We start from the raw sequence: 16,390 nt of genomic DNA on the forward strand, positions 1-16,390 counted from the left end.
TGCCCCTAACTGCCCCCCAGGACTCCACCCCCTACCTAAGCCTCCCTGCCTCTTGTCCCCTGACTGCCCCAACCCTTATCCACACCCCACCCCCAGACAGACCCCTGGGACTCCCACGCCCCATCCAACCACTCCCCCCCCCCCCCCCCAACAGCCTCCCCTCCCAGAACTCCCGACCCATCTAAACCCCTCTGCTCCCTGTCCCCTGACTGCGCTGATCCCTCTCCCCACTCCTGCCCCCTGACAGCCCCGCCCCCAGAACTCCCAACCCTCCCTGTTCCTTGTCCCCTAACTGCCCCCTCCTAAGACCCCCCCCCCCAGGACCCTACCCCCTACCTGTACCCTGACTGCCCAAAACCTTATCCACCCCCGCAAACTCCCGACCCCCCCCCCGTCTCTTGACTGCCCCCTCCAAAACCTCCCTGCCCCTTCTCCGACCCCCTGGCCCCCTTGTTGTTGGCCTTCACCTAACGTCTCTGTGAACTTGCTCAGGAACGGCCGGAGCCGTTCGTCCCGGCACGCTGGGCAGCAGGGGGGGGGAGCTCCAGACTGCTGGAGGCGATCTGCGAATGCAGGGAGAGAGGGAGTGATCTCTGCTGCAGGGAAAGCGGAGGAGGGGCTCTCTCTGGCTGTCGGAGCCCCATTCGGCCGGCTGCCCTGTTAGCCGCACGCGCTCTGCGGGGGGGGGGGGGGAAGTCCGGACATTTACAAATTCCCCCCGGACGCTATTTTTAGCTCAAAAAGCCGGACATGTCCGGGGGAATCCGGACGAATGGTAACCCTAAGCAATCCTTCTAATTTTTGTAGAAAATACCAAGCTGTACCTGAACAGAAACTGAAGTATGGTTCTGTTTTTTCAGGTGTTGCTGTGTATACGGGTATGGAGACAAAGATGGCATTAAATTACAAGAGTAAATCTCAGAAACGATCAGCAGTAGAAAAGTATGTATGTGTTATACTGTCTTATTTATGTGTAGCATCTAAACTCAGTGTTTCAGCAGTAATTAAAAAAATTAATTGCTTATGTTTTTGTCAGTACATAGACAAAGGGAGCTATTGTAAATGCTAGGTCTTCTGCTGGCTGGTGTAATTGTAATTTAAATTTCATTTGTTAATACTGGTTATCTAATTTCATCACTTCATTACTTACAGCTTCATTTTGCAATAGTATGCAAAACTAGTTTGATTGCTCTCTCTTACAAGGAAGGATTAGAATAATAAAAATAAGTCAGTTTTTCCTCTAAGGCCCTGTTTGGCAGTCCTTAGGCAGCGACTACCTAAGGCCATGAATGCTACTCCAGAGTAGTCAGGAGGAGATTATTCAAGAGATGTGAAGTGCTCCTTTCACCAGAGGTTCAGAGACTGTGTTTTACAGTAGTCCCAATCTTTGTCACTCTCTTGACACATCCTTTATTAGGAAGTTGCATCCTGCCCTTGTAGTGGGATGAACTCAGTCAAAGTCTTAATTTCTATCTCCTGAATCCTGATTTTCTCCCCTTCTTATTCCATGTGGGTGCTTGTTCCTGTTACATGGTCTGCAGTATTAGTAGAGAAGATACAGATTCTGAAAAGGAGCACTAAGTATCTGAAGATACTGGAAAATGCAGTTTGCCATGGAAAAAAATATGTTTTGTTTAATTTATTTCTGGAAAAAATAATTTACCCAGAAACATTGTGAGGGATATTAACTCCTTATACAGATTGCAAGTTCTATTTTTAATTCTTGGCTTGTTGTCTTTCCAGTCTAAAAGGCCGTTAAATGTAGTGTTTTGACATAAGTCTACAAATAGAACTCATTATACCAAATTTGTCTCTTAAAAAATATTTAATGTTTTTGTCTTGCAAGTTGTTCAAAGTGCAGGCTGGCCCGCTGACATTCTTTTACAACCAAAGAGTTAATTATACTAATGTAGCCAGACACAAACAAATCTGTGGGATGCACAAGAAGCTGCTGTATCTTTCCATCCCCGCATTTAACATTTCCCATGCACTGACATCAACTCTGGCCTTAATGAGTATTGACAGGGTTGAAAGGTGGTCACTGTCCAGCTATGGAACTGCATTTTCAGGTAGCGAAAAGGGAGCGGCCTTGGATTGGGTCTCTGTATTGGTCTTCCTTAGTTCCTTCACATTCTGAAGTGGTATTCAGAAGAGAGGGTGTCCTCGGAACAAGGATAATAAAAGTTAATCCCCAAAACTCCAAACAGCAGCTGTTACAGGAGACAGATTTTGATAGTGTTGCACCTTAATCTAACCTTCAATTTACAATAACTGCAGAAATCTACTGTAATTTAGTATACATTTTAGTCAGATGTAGTATTCCATTCCTGTTTGCCATTGTTTCCATTTGTCACATAGAAACTTTTCTGTTGTTTGAAACAGACGCACTGAAAATATTTGCCAACAAAACATTTTGTCATAGTTAAATTTTAACATTGCTTTCATACATTAAGGAAAAAACAAAACAGAATACACTGAAATAGTATTTTTGTGTCCTCCTTCTAGGTCTATGAACTCATTTTTGATTATCTATCTAATAATCCTCCTTTTTGAAGCAGTCCTGAGTACAATCTTAAAATATGCCTGGCAAGCTGAAGAAAAATGGGATGAACCTTGGTATGACCAGAAAACTGAACATGAAAGAAACAGCAGTAAGGTAATATGTGGTTATGTAAAACTACATATTGAGTAAATACACCCATAGATACTAATAGTATGTCTGAACCTTAGGATACTTCCCTTCCTGGATTTAGGCATGGCAGCTGCATAGTCTTTCATAGATATAGTTGGAAATCAGTATTGCTTTAATCAGAGCCGGTTCCAGCTTTTTTGCCGCCCCAAGTGGTGAAGAAAGGGGGGGGGGGAAAAAAAGCCGAGATCGGCGGCACTTCGGCGGCTGCTCTACCGCGCCGCTTCTTTCTTCGGCGGCACTTCGGCAGCCGGTCCTTCCCTCCGAGAGGGACTGAGGGACCCGCCGCCGAATTGCCGCCGAAGACACGGACATGCCGCCCCCTTCCATGGGCCGCCCCAAGCACCAGCTTGCTGCGCTGGTGCCTGGAGCCGGCCCTGGCTTTAATTTAACCTTTGGAGGAATCCAGCTTTAGTTTTAGTCCTGTTTCTGAAGTGGGGGAGCGCAAGCTGTCATTTCCTAGACTTTTTGTTTCTTTTGGCAAGGCCCAGTTTTTGATAGTTTTTGTTTTTAGTAGGGTATGTTCACAAGGCTATGTCGCAGGGTACTGTGTGTTCATCTCACATTGTTTGAGGGTATCTTGCCCATCCTTTTATGTTAAAACAAAGAAGTTTTTGGGATTTTTGCCTATTTTGTGCACTGCCTGTTGCAGTGATTTTATTATTTTTTACTTTGGGAAATCCTGTCATGCTGGTATCATTCAAGTAACTTCCCTTTGCCTGTAATTTCACTGCTTTGAAGATATTGCCAGACAGAATTCTCTTTCCTTTAGAGTTTGAAGGGATTCTTTGAAGAGATGTTCTCTTGGATCTTATAGTTTACATCTCTGGAGGATATCCCTACTTATTCATTTTTTACTTTATTTTATTTTAAATTTCTGACTTGTTTTGGGGGCCTCCTGCTTCCCATGCAGTTCAGGAGCTTATAGGAAAGTTTGGAAGGGGGTGAAATTTTCAGAGGTACAGAGTGGAGTTAAATGCTCATTTCCCACTGACTTACATTGGGAGTTAGGCACCTAACTTGCCTTTGTAATTTTGGAAATCTCCCCTCTAGACTCTAAGGCAGTGGCAGTTGGTGTGTGCTGACTAGTCATCATACAAATATGTAAAAGGATCCAAATTATGAGACTGAAGAGAGTCCTCCCAGGTTTCACACTGCTGCTGTAAAATAAAATGGAAGAAGATATGAGGAGCTCTCATTCAGGAACCTACAGCTAATGTTGTATTGGTACCTTTATTATAACACGTGACTTTCCCAAGGGTTTATGGTGTGAATGTTCTTCATGATTGAACTGGAAAAACATAAACATAATCTCTTCCTGGATGCCACTTTTTTGTAAATTACATTTATAGTTAAGTTGAGTGTTAAACTTACCAAATGCTTTTAGCTTTAAAACCATCTTATTTAAAATTTTAATTTTGCAAAGTATTAATGAATTGAAGATGTTTCAAAATTGCTCAGTGGCCATCTTTTTAGTATCTGAAACTACTTAAAGAATCTCCAGTTTTTTGAAGTAGTCAGTCAAATTTGTCTGAAGTAGTTGCTATGTAAATGAGAAGAACTTCTGGGCCCATTGCAGTGTGTTTGGAAAAAACAGGATAAATATTTACTAAGCCATTCCATCCCCTCATCCTCACCTTCAAGGCTATATGTAACCTTGCCCCTTTCTTTGATGTCATTTCCTCCTACCTTTCCTTCTTAATCATCTCTTTTTCACTCTGTTGCTCCCTTTATCTTTCTTCCACTCTTGTCAACCACCCGCCCCTTTATAGCTCCATTAAATATGCAGTTTTTAAAGAATTCCTTCTAGCTTCTGCCGCTGTCTTTTTCCCAAAAAATACCTTCACACCCTCCATTTTCTGAGCTACTATACTGTACCATGTCTTTGTTTATCTGGTCAGTCTTAGATTTGAAAATCTTTAGGGCAGGGAGCCTCTATGTTTTGTAAATCACCATGTAAACTTACAGTGTTGATTAAATAGTTATGCCAACATTCCCTAGTTAGGAAGAACACTTTTTATTATTAGCAAAATATTTACTACTTTTCCACTCTATTCCCGCACATTGTTCTTCTACTCCAGTATATTTCAATGGCGTTAAAAGGTATGTTCCAGTTCTTCTTGTCTCAAATATCTCCCTTTAAGCTTTCAGACATTGGTAGGAATTTCCTCAAAGATAAGTTTAATGCTAAGATTGTCACACTAATTATCAAGATAATATCCAAAGAAACTGTAAAATTGCATTTCATCCTTGATTCACACCTGTTTCAAAGTATGACTGAACTATGTTGTCATCCATTAATATAGAAATTTCTAGCTCTTGTTACTTTGTATGGCTACTTTAATGTGATCTTCAATATCAAATGTAAATTATGAATACTATAGATAAACGGGTAACAATGTGGAATATCTGTTGCTTTTAACTTGTTTTGCCTTCATAATTTGTGGATTGTTAAAAACAGTCTGTGATTGGCTGTTTTGTGGAGTATGTGATGTGAGTTGGTCATCTCAATCCAATTCCTTAAAAAAAAAAAAAGTGTTCACATTACAGAATTATCAGAACACTTAATATTGCAGCCTCCTTTACAGTCTCAGCAGAAAAGACATGGATTGATGGGCTTGAAAACTGAAATAGCCTCTCATCACTAAAGGCAGTCTGTCTGCATCAGTCTTAAAGACACATTGCTGGGGCACTGTGGTGAAGCCTGCATTGTTGCTACTTGTGTTGTACCTCTTCTGTGTATATAGAGGACTTCAGTCTCCTCCAGTACAGACAATCTGATACCTTTCATAATGCTGAAACACACTTAAGTGACTAAGTTCCGCTTAATGACTCTGATAATCTTTCCTTCTCTCTCTCTCTCTTTCTCATAGATTCTGAGATTTATTTCAGATTTTCTTGCTTTTCTGGTACTTTACAATTTTATCATCCCTATTTCACTTTATGTGACTGTTGAGATGCAGAAATTTCTTGGATCTTTTTTTATTGGCTGGGATCTTGACCTCTATCATGAAGAAACAAACCAGAGAGCACAAGTAAATACTTCAGATCTCAATGAGGAGTTGGGACAGGTAACAATAATGTCCATTTTTTACTTTTTGTTTAAATATCAGTGTTAAACAGTAAGGGAAAGTATTAGTGACTTCATATTGACTCTATTTTGAGCAACTCATGAATTTGAAAGTAAGATCTGCATATCTGACTTGATGGCAGAAATACATATTTGAAGTTTTTTTTTTAATGTTAGCAAAATAAGTTTGTGATATATGGGGAGATGGTAATAATTTTTCTGTATTAAATGTACATGATTCCAATTTGTCTTCTTTTATATTACTCTAGGTGGAGTACGTGTTTACAGATAAAACTGGTACATTAACTGAAAATGAAATGCAGTTTCGGGAATGCTCTATTAATGGCATCAAATACCAAGAGATCAATGGCAAACTAGTTCCAGAGGGGTTGACTGAGGATTCCCCAGATGGAATTAGACAGAGTCTTGTAAGATTTTATTTTTCTTCAAACTGAATAGATGCCGATTAATATTTCAGTTTAAATATTCTTTCTTCGTGTGTTATGTAGAAGAAGCAGAACTTCTGGAAGAATTTCAGGTAGTAAAAGTGATCACAGAAAGTGGTAGATGTAGGACAGTTTGAGAAATTAAATTATTTAAATACCCTATTCTGTGGTACTGTAGAGTAGCACATCTTGTTTTAGAAAGATAAACTTGGTTTATGAACAGCTTTGTCTTTCTTTTTATAGATGAAAGAGGAAGAGCTCTTCTTGAAAGCAGTCTGTCTGTGTCACACAGTGCATATCAGTGCAGATCAAACCGATGGCATTGGTGATGGGCTCTGGCATGCCAATGGAATAGTGTCTCAGCTGGAGTACTATGCTTCCTCACCAGATGAGAAGGCTTTAGTTGAAGCTGCTAGCAGGTGAGTTCTAAGGCCAAAATTGTGACAGGCACAGCATGGCCTACAGCAGCTTCAAAAGTTAACAGGGAGATTTCACAGCCCTGTGGCTAATTACTACAGTTTACTGCAAAGGGGTTTTATATACCACACACCCCATCCAGGCATTTTTTTATATAGAGAAAGTTTTACTTCTGGATCAATTGATAGAAAGTAGGCAGCCCAGGGACGTGGTCAATGGGGTCTGTACACATCACGGTTCCCTGGGCTACAAAGAGACTTAGGGGAGCACTTAGAGACTTAGGCCTGGTCTACACCGGGGATGGGGGGGAATCGATCTAAGTTACGCAACTTCAGCTATGTGAATAACGTAGCTGAAGTCGATGTACTTAGATCTACTTACCGCGGTGTCTTCACTGTGGTAAATCGATGGCTGACGCTCCCCCGTCGACTCCGCCTGCACCTCTCACCCTGGTGGAGTACTGGAGTCGACGGGAGAGCACTCTGTGGTTGATTTATCGCTGCCCGTCAATCGAGCGCGTAATGTAGACATGCCCTTAGGCAGCTCACATCCTTCACACGTAGAGTGTGATTATTCGCCTTCTAGCACAGTCTTAGACTAGATTCATAATGAGGCATTGGGACATTGCAGAATATTTTAATAACTATTACAATTAAATACTCTGGCTGCAAATGTCTTAGTTTTAATTCTCTAGTTTATAATACTCCAACCTTAAAATTGGATTGCTGTTTAATAGTTTCATCAGTTATTTTAAAAATAAGTTAGGCTACATTACCAGGACCTGTGAACACTTTGAATCAGTTGATCAAGCTTAAACAAAGCATACTGTTTTAATTGTCATATCTGTGTTTTGTTAATATTTAGGAAGATGCTGCTATTGCTGAAATGCAGTTATAATTAGGCTTAGCAAATTAAAATCTGTTATGGAATATGTAAAGTGTATGTTTAGAATAATAAAGCACATAATATACTTTAAGGTAGACTGTAGATCTGTAGAAGTATGTAGTATTGCATCATCTTTACTACAAAAGAGGCATAGAAGTATTGAGTATTTTTAATGTTCTGGAAATTAGAATATCTTTTTTCAGGTTATGTAATACTTTTGCATTATTTAAAAAATGGCTCTTCCACAGAATCTCATGTTGATGAAAATAGCAGGTAAACCTTTTTTTTCTCCCCCCCCCCCCCCCCCCATTTAGAGTTGGTGTTGTATTTACTGGAACTAATGGGGAAGGTATGGAAGTGAAAAGCCTTGGAAAACCAGAAAGGTATTTCTTTCATATCACATTTATTGTGGTTTTCAAAGGACAGAACATTAAATAATATGGATTAGTGTAATGTTATACTTTATATTTATCTTTACCCTTCTAGTTGGAAAGCATAGAATATTTTGTTCCTCTTGCTTTTCCCGTAACTGCCTTTTTCTGAAACCTTTGCATATGATGTCCTTGAAACGGTAGTATTCCGTCTTTTTTTTTAATGAGAATTAAATACATGTAACAATGGAAGGTGTGTGGATGTGTGTGTATATATATATATATCTACTGGTATGTATGTTACACTTGTCCTCTGTGCCCAATCCACAGATAATCTGAGCCTTGTTACAGTTCTCAGAGAACCTGGTTCTTTAGCTCAAGTTGTAGCATCTCATGCTTTCAGCTCTGGAGGTCCTCAGTTCAGTTCCTAGGGTCAGTCAAGATGGCAACTGTCATACATGCGCATTTTGATCATGTCTCTAATTTTTCAGCAAGCAGTTGAGAATGTATGGATATTTGCATTCTCTGCATTATACCATAGAATTTTTTGTCTTGGTCTGATCTCTCTTAGTAATAACATGACTGAGGTCAAAGTTTTCAAACCTCTTAACTTCTTTCAGAGCTCGTAAATAACATTTTCAAAAGTGACTTAGACACTTAGGATCCTAAATCTTATTGAAAGTAAATGGGCCTTAGGTTCCTAAGTGACTTAGCACTTTTCCAAATGTTACCCCTTAAATTAATACAAGGTAAGGCAGCAAGCTAGCAGCTAATAGTAAAAGTAGCTTTCCAGGCCCAAAGCTAGTATTCAGTAAACAAGATTTCCATTGGAAAAAGAACATACTTAACTCTTGCCCGACAGAGGCTACCAATACACCACTGCTGAAAAATAGCAGTTGAGAAAGTATGGATAATCGTCCCCATTTGTACATAGTATAGTTCTTATAGAATGTCTGGAACAGAATAGGGGTTTGGGAGACATTTTTATAACTTGTATTTAACTGTTTCCTACTGGCATTTGTTTCTAAGAAAAGCTGCTTTCCTTTCCCCTCCCTCTCCCCAGGTATAAATTACTTCATGTTTTGGAGTTTGATCCAAATCGTAGACGAATGAGTGTCATTGTAGAGAGTCCTTCTGGTAAGCAGCCAGATCTTGCACAAAGTTGTAATTTGTAAACTGCTAAATGGTGCATATGCTCAATTTTTACTCTGTTTTTTCTTAGGAGAAAAGCTCTTATTCACAAAAGGAGCAGAATCTTCCATTCTTCCTCACAGTAGAGGTGGAGAAATAGACAAAACAAGGATTCACGTAGATGAATTTGCTTTGGTAAGTCAAAACATTCAAGGTCTGAACCAACTAATAGATCTTGGTTGCTCGTGCTACTGCTCAGAAAACATAGTGGAAGTGTACAAAAGAACTGTGGGTCTCTGTTATGTGGAAGGGGTACTGTTTGTACGTGACAGGTTTCAGAGTAGCAGCCGTGTTAGTCTGTATCCGCAAAAAGAACAGGAGTACTTGTGGCACCTTAGAGACTAACAAATTTATTTGAGCATAAGCTTTCGTAGCCTACGAAAGCTTATGCTCAAATAAATTTGTTACTCTCTAAGGTGCCACAAGTACTCCTGTTCTTTTTGTTTGTAGGTGGCACTGCCTCTGCAAGATCTGAACCTGACACCACCAAATCAGAACAAATTAGTATGTCTTCTGATTTGGTTTGATTTATAACTCAGTGTAATTTATAAAACAAAAAAATTCGATTTTATAGTTTAAAACTCATTCAGATTTAAGTTTGGCAATTGCATCCTAAGAAGTCACTGTTACTTAAGCCAGTTGGGAACCCATTCAGTCCTTTTCTGGCTGCTGTCTTTTACCGATCCCCTTGAATCTCTGGTCAGCCCTTTTGTTCCTTCCAATTACAATATCTAGGGTCTTAAAGCTTCATAAATGGCTTAAACCAACCAAAAGCCTTAGTCTTGAACAGATTAAACCACTCTATCTAAGGCTTTAGATTAATTTAAGACGTTTATGCAGCTTTAAGGCCCTAGATAGGTTTAAACTAGGAAAAATGTTCAAGAAAACCTAATTTAGGGGGACTAGTAAAGAGTGGAGTCGCATTTATATGGGGAGAAATTCTAAGATTCCATGAGCTCAAATGCCAGCAATTTGCAGATGACACTGAGCTCTATTATTAACATTTTTATGCCAATGCCACCCTCGCCCCACCTATTCCAGAGTCTGGGTGAGGAAGATTTGACTGAAGCTATACCCAAGCAAGGTAGAGCTTATGTTTACAAGCAACAGGAAACACTTAGAAAAGCTTCCACCACACTGAGATCTCCTATTGAGGGAATTTGTTCCCAAATCCTCAAAATTAGACCACAGTCTGAGTCCTTCTAGACTCCTCAGGGATACTGAACTCTCACATAGCACTGGTTGCAAAACTGTGACTAACAAGGAATCTATAGCCTATTCTTTCCACTGACAAATTTTCCTTATCTGAACACTTTTGTTACCATCACACAATACTACCACAACTCAAAATATATATACACACAGGTATTAGAAAATTGTATAATCTGCTGTGCTCTGTCACTAGTCAACATTCGGCCTGCTGTTGCTTGTTAAGTCAATACATTCCTTCTGCCTCTTCTAGGCTTTCCAATATGTTTCCTTTCCTTGGTGTCTTCTAGTGATTTATTTTTTGTCTTGTATGGTGCTGATCACATTTTTGGCACTTAACCAAAGTTTAGCTTGGTAGTAGTAATCTGCCTTATTTAAAGCAACTGGTCAGTTTTTTAAGGTGTCAATTATGTATATTTATAGGATATAAATATTGTACTTATAGTGCCTTTTTTAGTGCCTTTCATATGCTTTTAAATCATTTTATGAACATTATTATTTCTGAAAACGTGCTACTTGTTTTGTTGCAGAAAGGGTTAAGAACTTTATGTGTAGCCTATAGAAGATTCACAGCTGAGGAGTATCAGGAAATAGACAGACGCCTTCATGAGGCTAGAACTGCCTTACAGAAACGAGAAGAACAACTGGCAGATGTATTCAACTTCATAGAAAAGGATCTGGAATTACTTGGGGCTACAGGAGTAGAGGACAAGTATGTTTTGGGCCTTCTGCTGATTCCGCTACAAAAACAAAACAGGCTTCTGTTTTATAATTCCATGATGATGTACCCCTCTTTGTAAAATTATCCCAACAAACCATGAAGTAATAGACAGCTACTTATCTGCACTTAAATAAATGCACACGTACACTCAATGAAGTCTTAAATGTACTAAAAGTGTTGTGCAGCATGAGACTTGATAGTTCCAATAGTGTGCTATGTGCTTTACAGACAGGTTTTCAAATGTCTACCTTGTAAAGTGCATTCACAATCAGACTGACTTAAATGTATGGTAAGGCTTCCAGATTCCTCCTGGGAAAAACCTGAAAAGTAGATATTCTTGAGGCCATTCTACTTTTATGCTGTATTTTTTTTTAAAACTATTTTAATTAGTCTCAAAATAAGTTCTGCTGATTCCCAATTTGAAGTCATAATCTCTTTAACAATATATTGATGAATAAATTATTGTGATTTGTGTAAGATTATAATTTCAGGGTGCAGATAGAACACTAAAGGGGTTTTCATGTATTTTATGGAAATATTGCTAAAAGTAAAAAAAAGAAAAATCGAAAAAAATACTGAATATAGGAAACTAAAACTTTTCTTATAAAAGATTTTTCAAATATATACAGAAGATCTCATCTTAAAACGCCTTACTGCTGCAAGTTTGAAGTAATTTCACTTAGTAAAGGTAAACTTTAGATTGTGCTTCACTGAGGTCTTGATTAGACTGGGTGGAAACAAAATTAGCTGAATACATTTGTGAACAGTGTTAGGAACACCCTTATTGCATCCAGATAAGCCAATTTACAAGTTAAATATCCTACCATATCATAACTGCCTATTTCAAACATGATTTTGTGTTCCTTTTTATCACACGCTTTGTTATATTTAAATATTAAACCCAATCATCATGTGGACTGTTTCTTTGTAGTGAGTTCTACCAGTTAGTGAAGATGTTCTTATTTTCAGACTCCAAGATAAAGTCCAAGAAACTATAGAGGCACTCAGATTGGCTGGTATCAAAGTGTGGGTGCTTACTGGAGATAAGCATGAAACAGCTGTTAGTGTCAGTTTATCATGTGGACACTTCCATAGAACCATGAACATCCTTGAACTTGTACAACACAAATCAGACAGTACATGTGCAGAGCAGCTGACGCAGCTAGCCAGGAGGTAAAGTACCATATGTGGCAATCTGAATGATGTTACTAACTCTGGATTATTTTTATTAAGTTTTATGACAATTACTCATTTTAGTTTATTTATATGCCTAATATATAAACTTACTCTGACACTAATAAAGCTGTTGCTTCTGAAAGTCTAACAGACACTCTTCTTCTCAACTTGTATGATTATTTGTTGTGAATATAGTACTTGCTTACTGTGTAACTAAATTAAAATACAATGGTATTTTCAATATAATAATGACATTTTTTCTCTGAATAGAATAAAGGATGATCATGTAATCCAGCATGGGCTGGTTGTGGATGGGACCAGCCTCTCTCTTGCACTCAGGGAACATGAAAAACTGTTCATGGACGTTTGTAGAAATTGTTCTGCAGTGCTGTGTTGCCGCATGGCACCCCTGCAAAAAGCAAAGGTAAGTCAATATACAATATTAATGGTTATTTTCAAATATAAGAATGTTTACATTTGTTATCTATATTATTGCACTGATTATGAGGACATCCTGCATTCCAAAGCTTTATTATAAAGTTAAGTATTATGAACTTCTTCTCAGAAGAATAGTTAGTATACCTGAAACCAGAGACCTATTGCATAATAAAGGTTTGGTTCTCAAGCATTGGCTTAGCAGTTTGGTCATCTAACAGCATTGTCATTATTATTTACCTATTAAGTCCGGGTCAGTGGTGGTTCGGTCATTTGGGCAACTGTATCACAGTGAAAAATCAGAACATGAAATCTGTGTGTAAAATTTTATTTCTAAATCTGTGCTCCATTCATATCAGTTAATTTAACAAAATACGTCTTAGTGTGGCAAGCTGTTCCAGTGCTTCATACTGTACAGTACATATTCCAGTAGGTGGTTTCAGAGAAGTAGGACTTATGTGAACAGTCTGGCAGCCACACCAGAGCAGTGGGGGGATGCTATTGCTAGTATCCCTAATTAATGAGTACATGGACAACTAAGCGTGAGCAAATTAATGTCCAAGCTAAATTTGGACAAGGAGCCACTACATGTCACTATTCACTAGAATTCATGTAGCAGAATAATGTATTGGGTTTTGCTCATTTAGGATATTTCAACAAAAGACAAAAGGAAAACATTTTAGTAACAGTTTACTTACAAATTTTCTTTTCTTGTGTTTTGTTTTCTGTGAAGTGTTTGTAGGATATCAAAGTGACTATGATACCTGCAATAATTGTAATTACTAGTGTTTTGAGTATCTCAGCTCTTCAATGCTATTTTAGTAAAGACATAAGACTTCCTCAGTTACTGCTGACAGGAAGAGAGGCCAGTCCTATTGACCAGTAATAAAATTGAGATTCCTTCAAGGAAATCCTTTCCATCTCAACCCAATGGAGAAATCTTCTTAGATTAAATTGGAGAAGCTTTATGGAGAAAGTACAGCTGCAGTTATTAAAAGGTGTAAAACATCTGGAAGTTTGAGTTGGGGGGAAATGAGGCCTCACCTCTGAAAGAATAAGATCTCTAGTGGTAATGTGCCTTCAGACTATTTTTTTTTTCTCTGAAGCTGTCCTGATTTCATATCTACTCATATTTAGTTCTTCATTGAATTTGTTTAGCACAGTTTTAATAAGTTGCTGGATATCCCATAACGCTGGATAGTGGCATCTTTCTGGCTTGTTCCTATCAGGCACAGAATGAAGTTTGAACTTTCTATGGTTCTGTTCAGACTGTATAGAAGAAAGTGGTTGCAGAAGTACTGGTAACTTATTACCACTATCCAGCCCAGAAATCCAGATGTTTTCAAAATTACTGTCTGGGGTGAAATTTCATGTTTGGCCTGGGCCTGTAAATAATACTCCCTGGAATGCTTTTGAGTAACTGGTAGCATGGATAACCATCATGATAGACCTGTTGCTCCTGAGAGAGATTATTATTCTGCTTAACGTAATGGGACTGAAAATGGGTGTATAATATAAGAAAAAACTATTGCCTCAATAGCATCAGACACCTTTCCAACGTGGAACTAGTTTCTGGCTGTTGTGTAACATTGTACCTCTTAAAGGATACATGGAAATCAAAACAATTAATTATGGGCCTGTTCCAATCTCCACTGAAATCAGTGAGGTTCTTCTATTATTCACGTTTCTGAAATCTCAGGAGTGGTTTGTTTCTTGTTGTTACTATTCTCCACTGGCTGAGACAATTCACTGGCCTGATGATGATAGTCGTATTACATATTTTGCTTGACTTGAAATTTTTGTTGCCAGCCTGCATCTTGAAAGCATAGCTATCTTCCAATTTTGGGTCAATACCTGTTTAGTTGCTTTTGCATCTGTGAAGTACGTATTCTTGGCTGCCAAAGAAGGTAGGTGGCAGCCAACAAGAACGATTTTTCACATCCTCTTGTTCCTGTCTTCTTCTACAAGTAGATCTGCCTTATTTCCTGCATCTTATAACAACCTATGTTAAAGCAGCTTCTGATGGAACTGACTTGCCTTAGCCATCAAAACTACAGTCAGATTACTCTGAAATGAGTACAGGACGAGGATAAACATGTTTTGTGGCAGCTTACTGTAGGCCTGTAAGGTTATATTCCTTCATTCATCTTGCCATTCCTCTCCTTTCTTTCGCCCTGAGTGCATATTGATACATCAGGGAGTTATATGATTTTACTCTGGGAGCTATTTTCTGAAAAGGTTCTGGCTCCACATCCAACAACTTGAAGGCTCAGAACATCTGTAATTGTGTTTGTGAGGTTTATCCCTTTGAGCTAGAGCAGCAGTTCTCAAACTGTGGGTCGGGACCCTAAAGTGAGTTAGTCCCATTTTAATGGGGTCCCCAGGGCTGGCATTAGACTTGCTGGGGCCCCGGGCTGAAGCCGAAGACTGAGCCCCAGTGCCTGCATGGTGGGGTTCAGGTTACAGGTCCCCTGGGCTCCCCCCCCCCCCCCCCCCGGGTGGTGGGGCTCCGGCAGGCTCAGGTTTCAGTGTGTCGTGTCCCGTTCTCTCTCTCTCTCCACCCTCCCCTCCCCCCCCATGTAGTAATTTTTGTTGCCAGAGTGGGGTTGTGGTGCAATGAAATTTGAGAAACCCCTGAGCTAGAGCATTCTCTCTCAATCCAGGAAATTAATCATTCATTATTTCTTCTTGGCCATGTGAAATTTTGGAACAGCCTTCCGAGGGAAACGGTGGGGGCGAAAGACCTCTCTGGCTTCAAGATTAGGCTTGATAAGTTTATGGAGGGAATGGTTTGATGGGATAACGTGATTTTAGTCAATTAGGCATTAACGTGCCATCGCTGGTAAAATGAGGGTCCGGCTGTAGAATCTTGCCTGTATGCTCGGGGTTCTACTGATCGCCATATTTGGGGTCGGGAAGGAATTTTCCTCCAGGGTAGATTGGCAGAGGCCCTGGAGGTTTTTCGCCTTCCTCCGCAGCATAGGGCAGGGGTCGCAGGCTGGAGGATTCTGTTGTGGGTGGGTCAGCTTTTGTGGCCTGCATCATGCGGGAGGTCAGACTAGATGACCATATTGGTCCCTTCTGACCTTAAAATCTATGAGTCTATGAGTCTGTCTCAAGGAATGCTTCTCAAGTTGGAGTTTTCCTAGCACTGGTTAGAAGGTTCCTGTTCAGAAGGTTCCTGTTCAGAATGTGTTTAATGTGTGCAGCAAAGATTTCGAGGACTGCTGTTCTCAGGAATGCACATAATTCTTGCATCCAGAGATACAATAGTGTTTCTCCATTTTACTGGTTCTACAGTTGTCCTTCCCAGTAACTAAACTGGGGCTACTCACTGACAGTAAACCTATTTTGCTTTGAAAAGAGGAGGAACTATTTTTGTTAGTGTCATTCTTAATTAGAATTCCTGATGACTCTTTGACTTTCTCAAATCATAATTGATGGTTATCTATCTCTCCTTTTTAAGGGATGTTTCTTACATGAATTTATCCTTTCTTCTAGTCTCACTTCTAGTATGTGAGAGGGTGCAAGATTCTTGTATAGCAATGGTATGTCCTTCTGGCAAAGCACATCCTTTCCATTGTCTGTGCCAAAATACATATTTGATTACATTAGCAATTCCTTTATTGCACTGTACTTAAGTAATCTGGGGAGACATCTGTACATATGTGTACTTTCCTTAGCTGTATTCATCATGGTTGAGTCTATGGAGTATCTCTCAAAAGTTTTAGCATTCCCTTCCAGGTTTGCTATGTCTCCTGTTACATTACTAGTATCTTT

At 39.3% G+C, this 16,390-nt stretch overlaps 1 protein-coding gene across 1 annotated transcript in view; it reads left to right on the top strand.

The window, feature by feature from the left end:
* The window catches only part of ATP11B (ATPase phospholipid transporting 11B (putative)), an 82,551-nt gene that overhangs the window by 16,864 nt on the left and 49,297 nt on the right, over positions 1 to 16,390 (top strand). Inside the window, exons 10-20 of the mRNA XM_065411433.1 lie at positions 861 to 942; positions 2,506 to 2,656; positions 5,563 to 5,760; positions 6,029 to 6,187; positions 6,449 to 6,624; positions 7,822 to 7,890; positions 8,942 to 9,015; positions 9,101 to 9,204; positions 10,809 to 10,990; positions 11,969 to 12,172; positions 12,446 to 12,603. Coding sequence (XP_065267505.1) covers positions 861 to 942; positions 2,506 to 2,656; positions 5,563 to 5,760; positions 6,029 to 6,187; positions 6,449 to 6,624; positions 7,822 to 7,890; positions 8,942 to 9,015; positions 9,101 to 9,204; positions 10,809 to 10,990; positions 11,969 to 12,172; positions 12,446 to 12,603 — 1,557 coding nt within the window. The remainder of the gene's footprint in view (positions 1 to 860; positions 943 to 2,505; positions 2,657 to 5,562; positions 5,761 to 6,028; positions 6,188 to 6,448; positions 6,625 to 7,821; positions 7,891 to 8,941; positions 9,016 to 9,100; positions 9,205 to 10,808; positions 10,991 to 11,968; positions 12,173 to 12,445; positions 12,604 to 16,390) is intronic.

The sequence above is a fragment of the Emys orbicularis genome, chromosome 9 (assembly GCF_028017835.1).
Source record: "Emys orbicularis isolate rEmyOrb1 chromosome 9, rEmyOrb1.hap1, whole genome shotgun sequence".
Classification (NCBI taxonomy): domain Eukaryota; kingdom Metazoa; phylum Chordata; order Testudines; family Emydidae; genus Emys; species Emys orbicularis.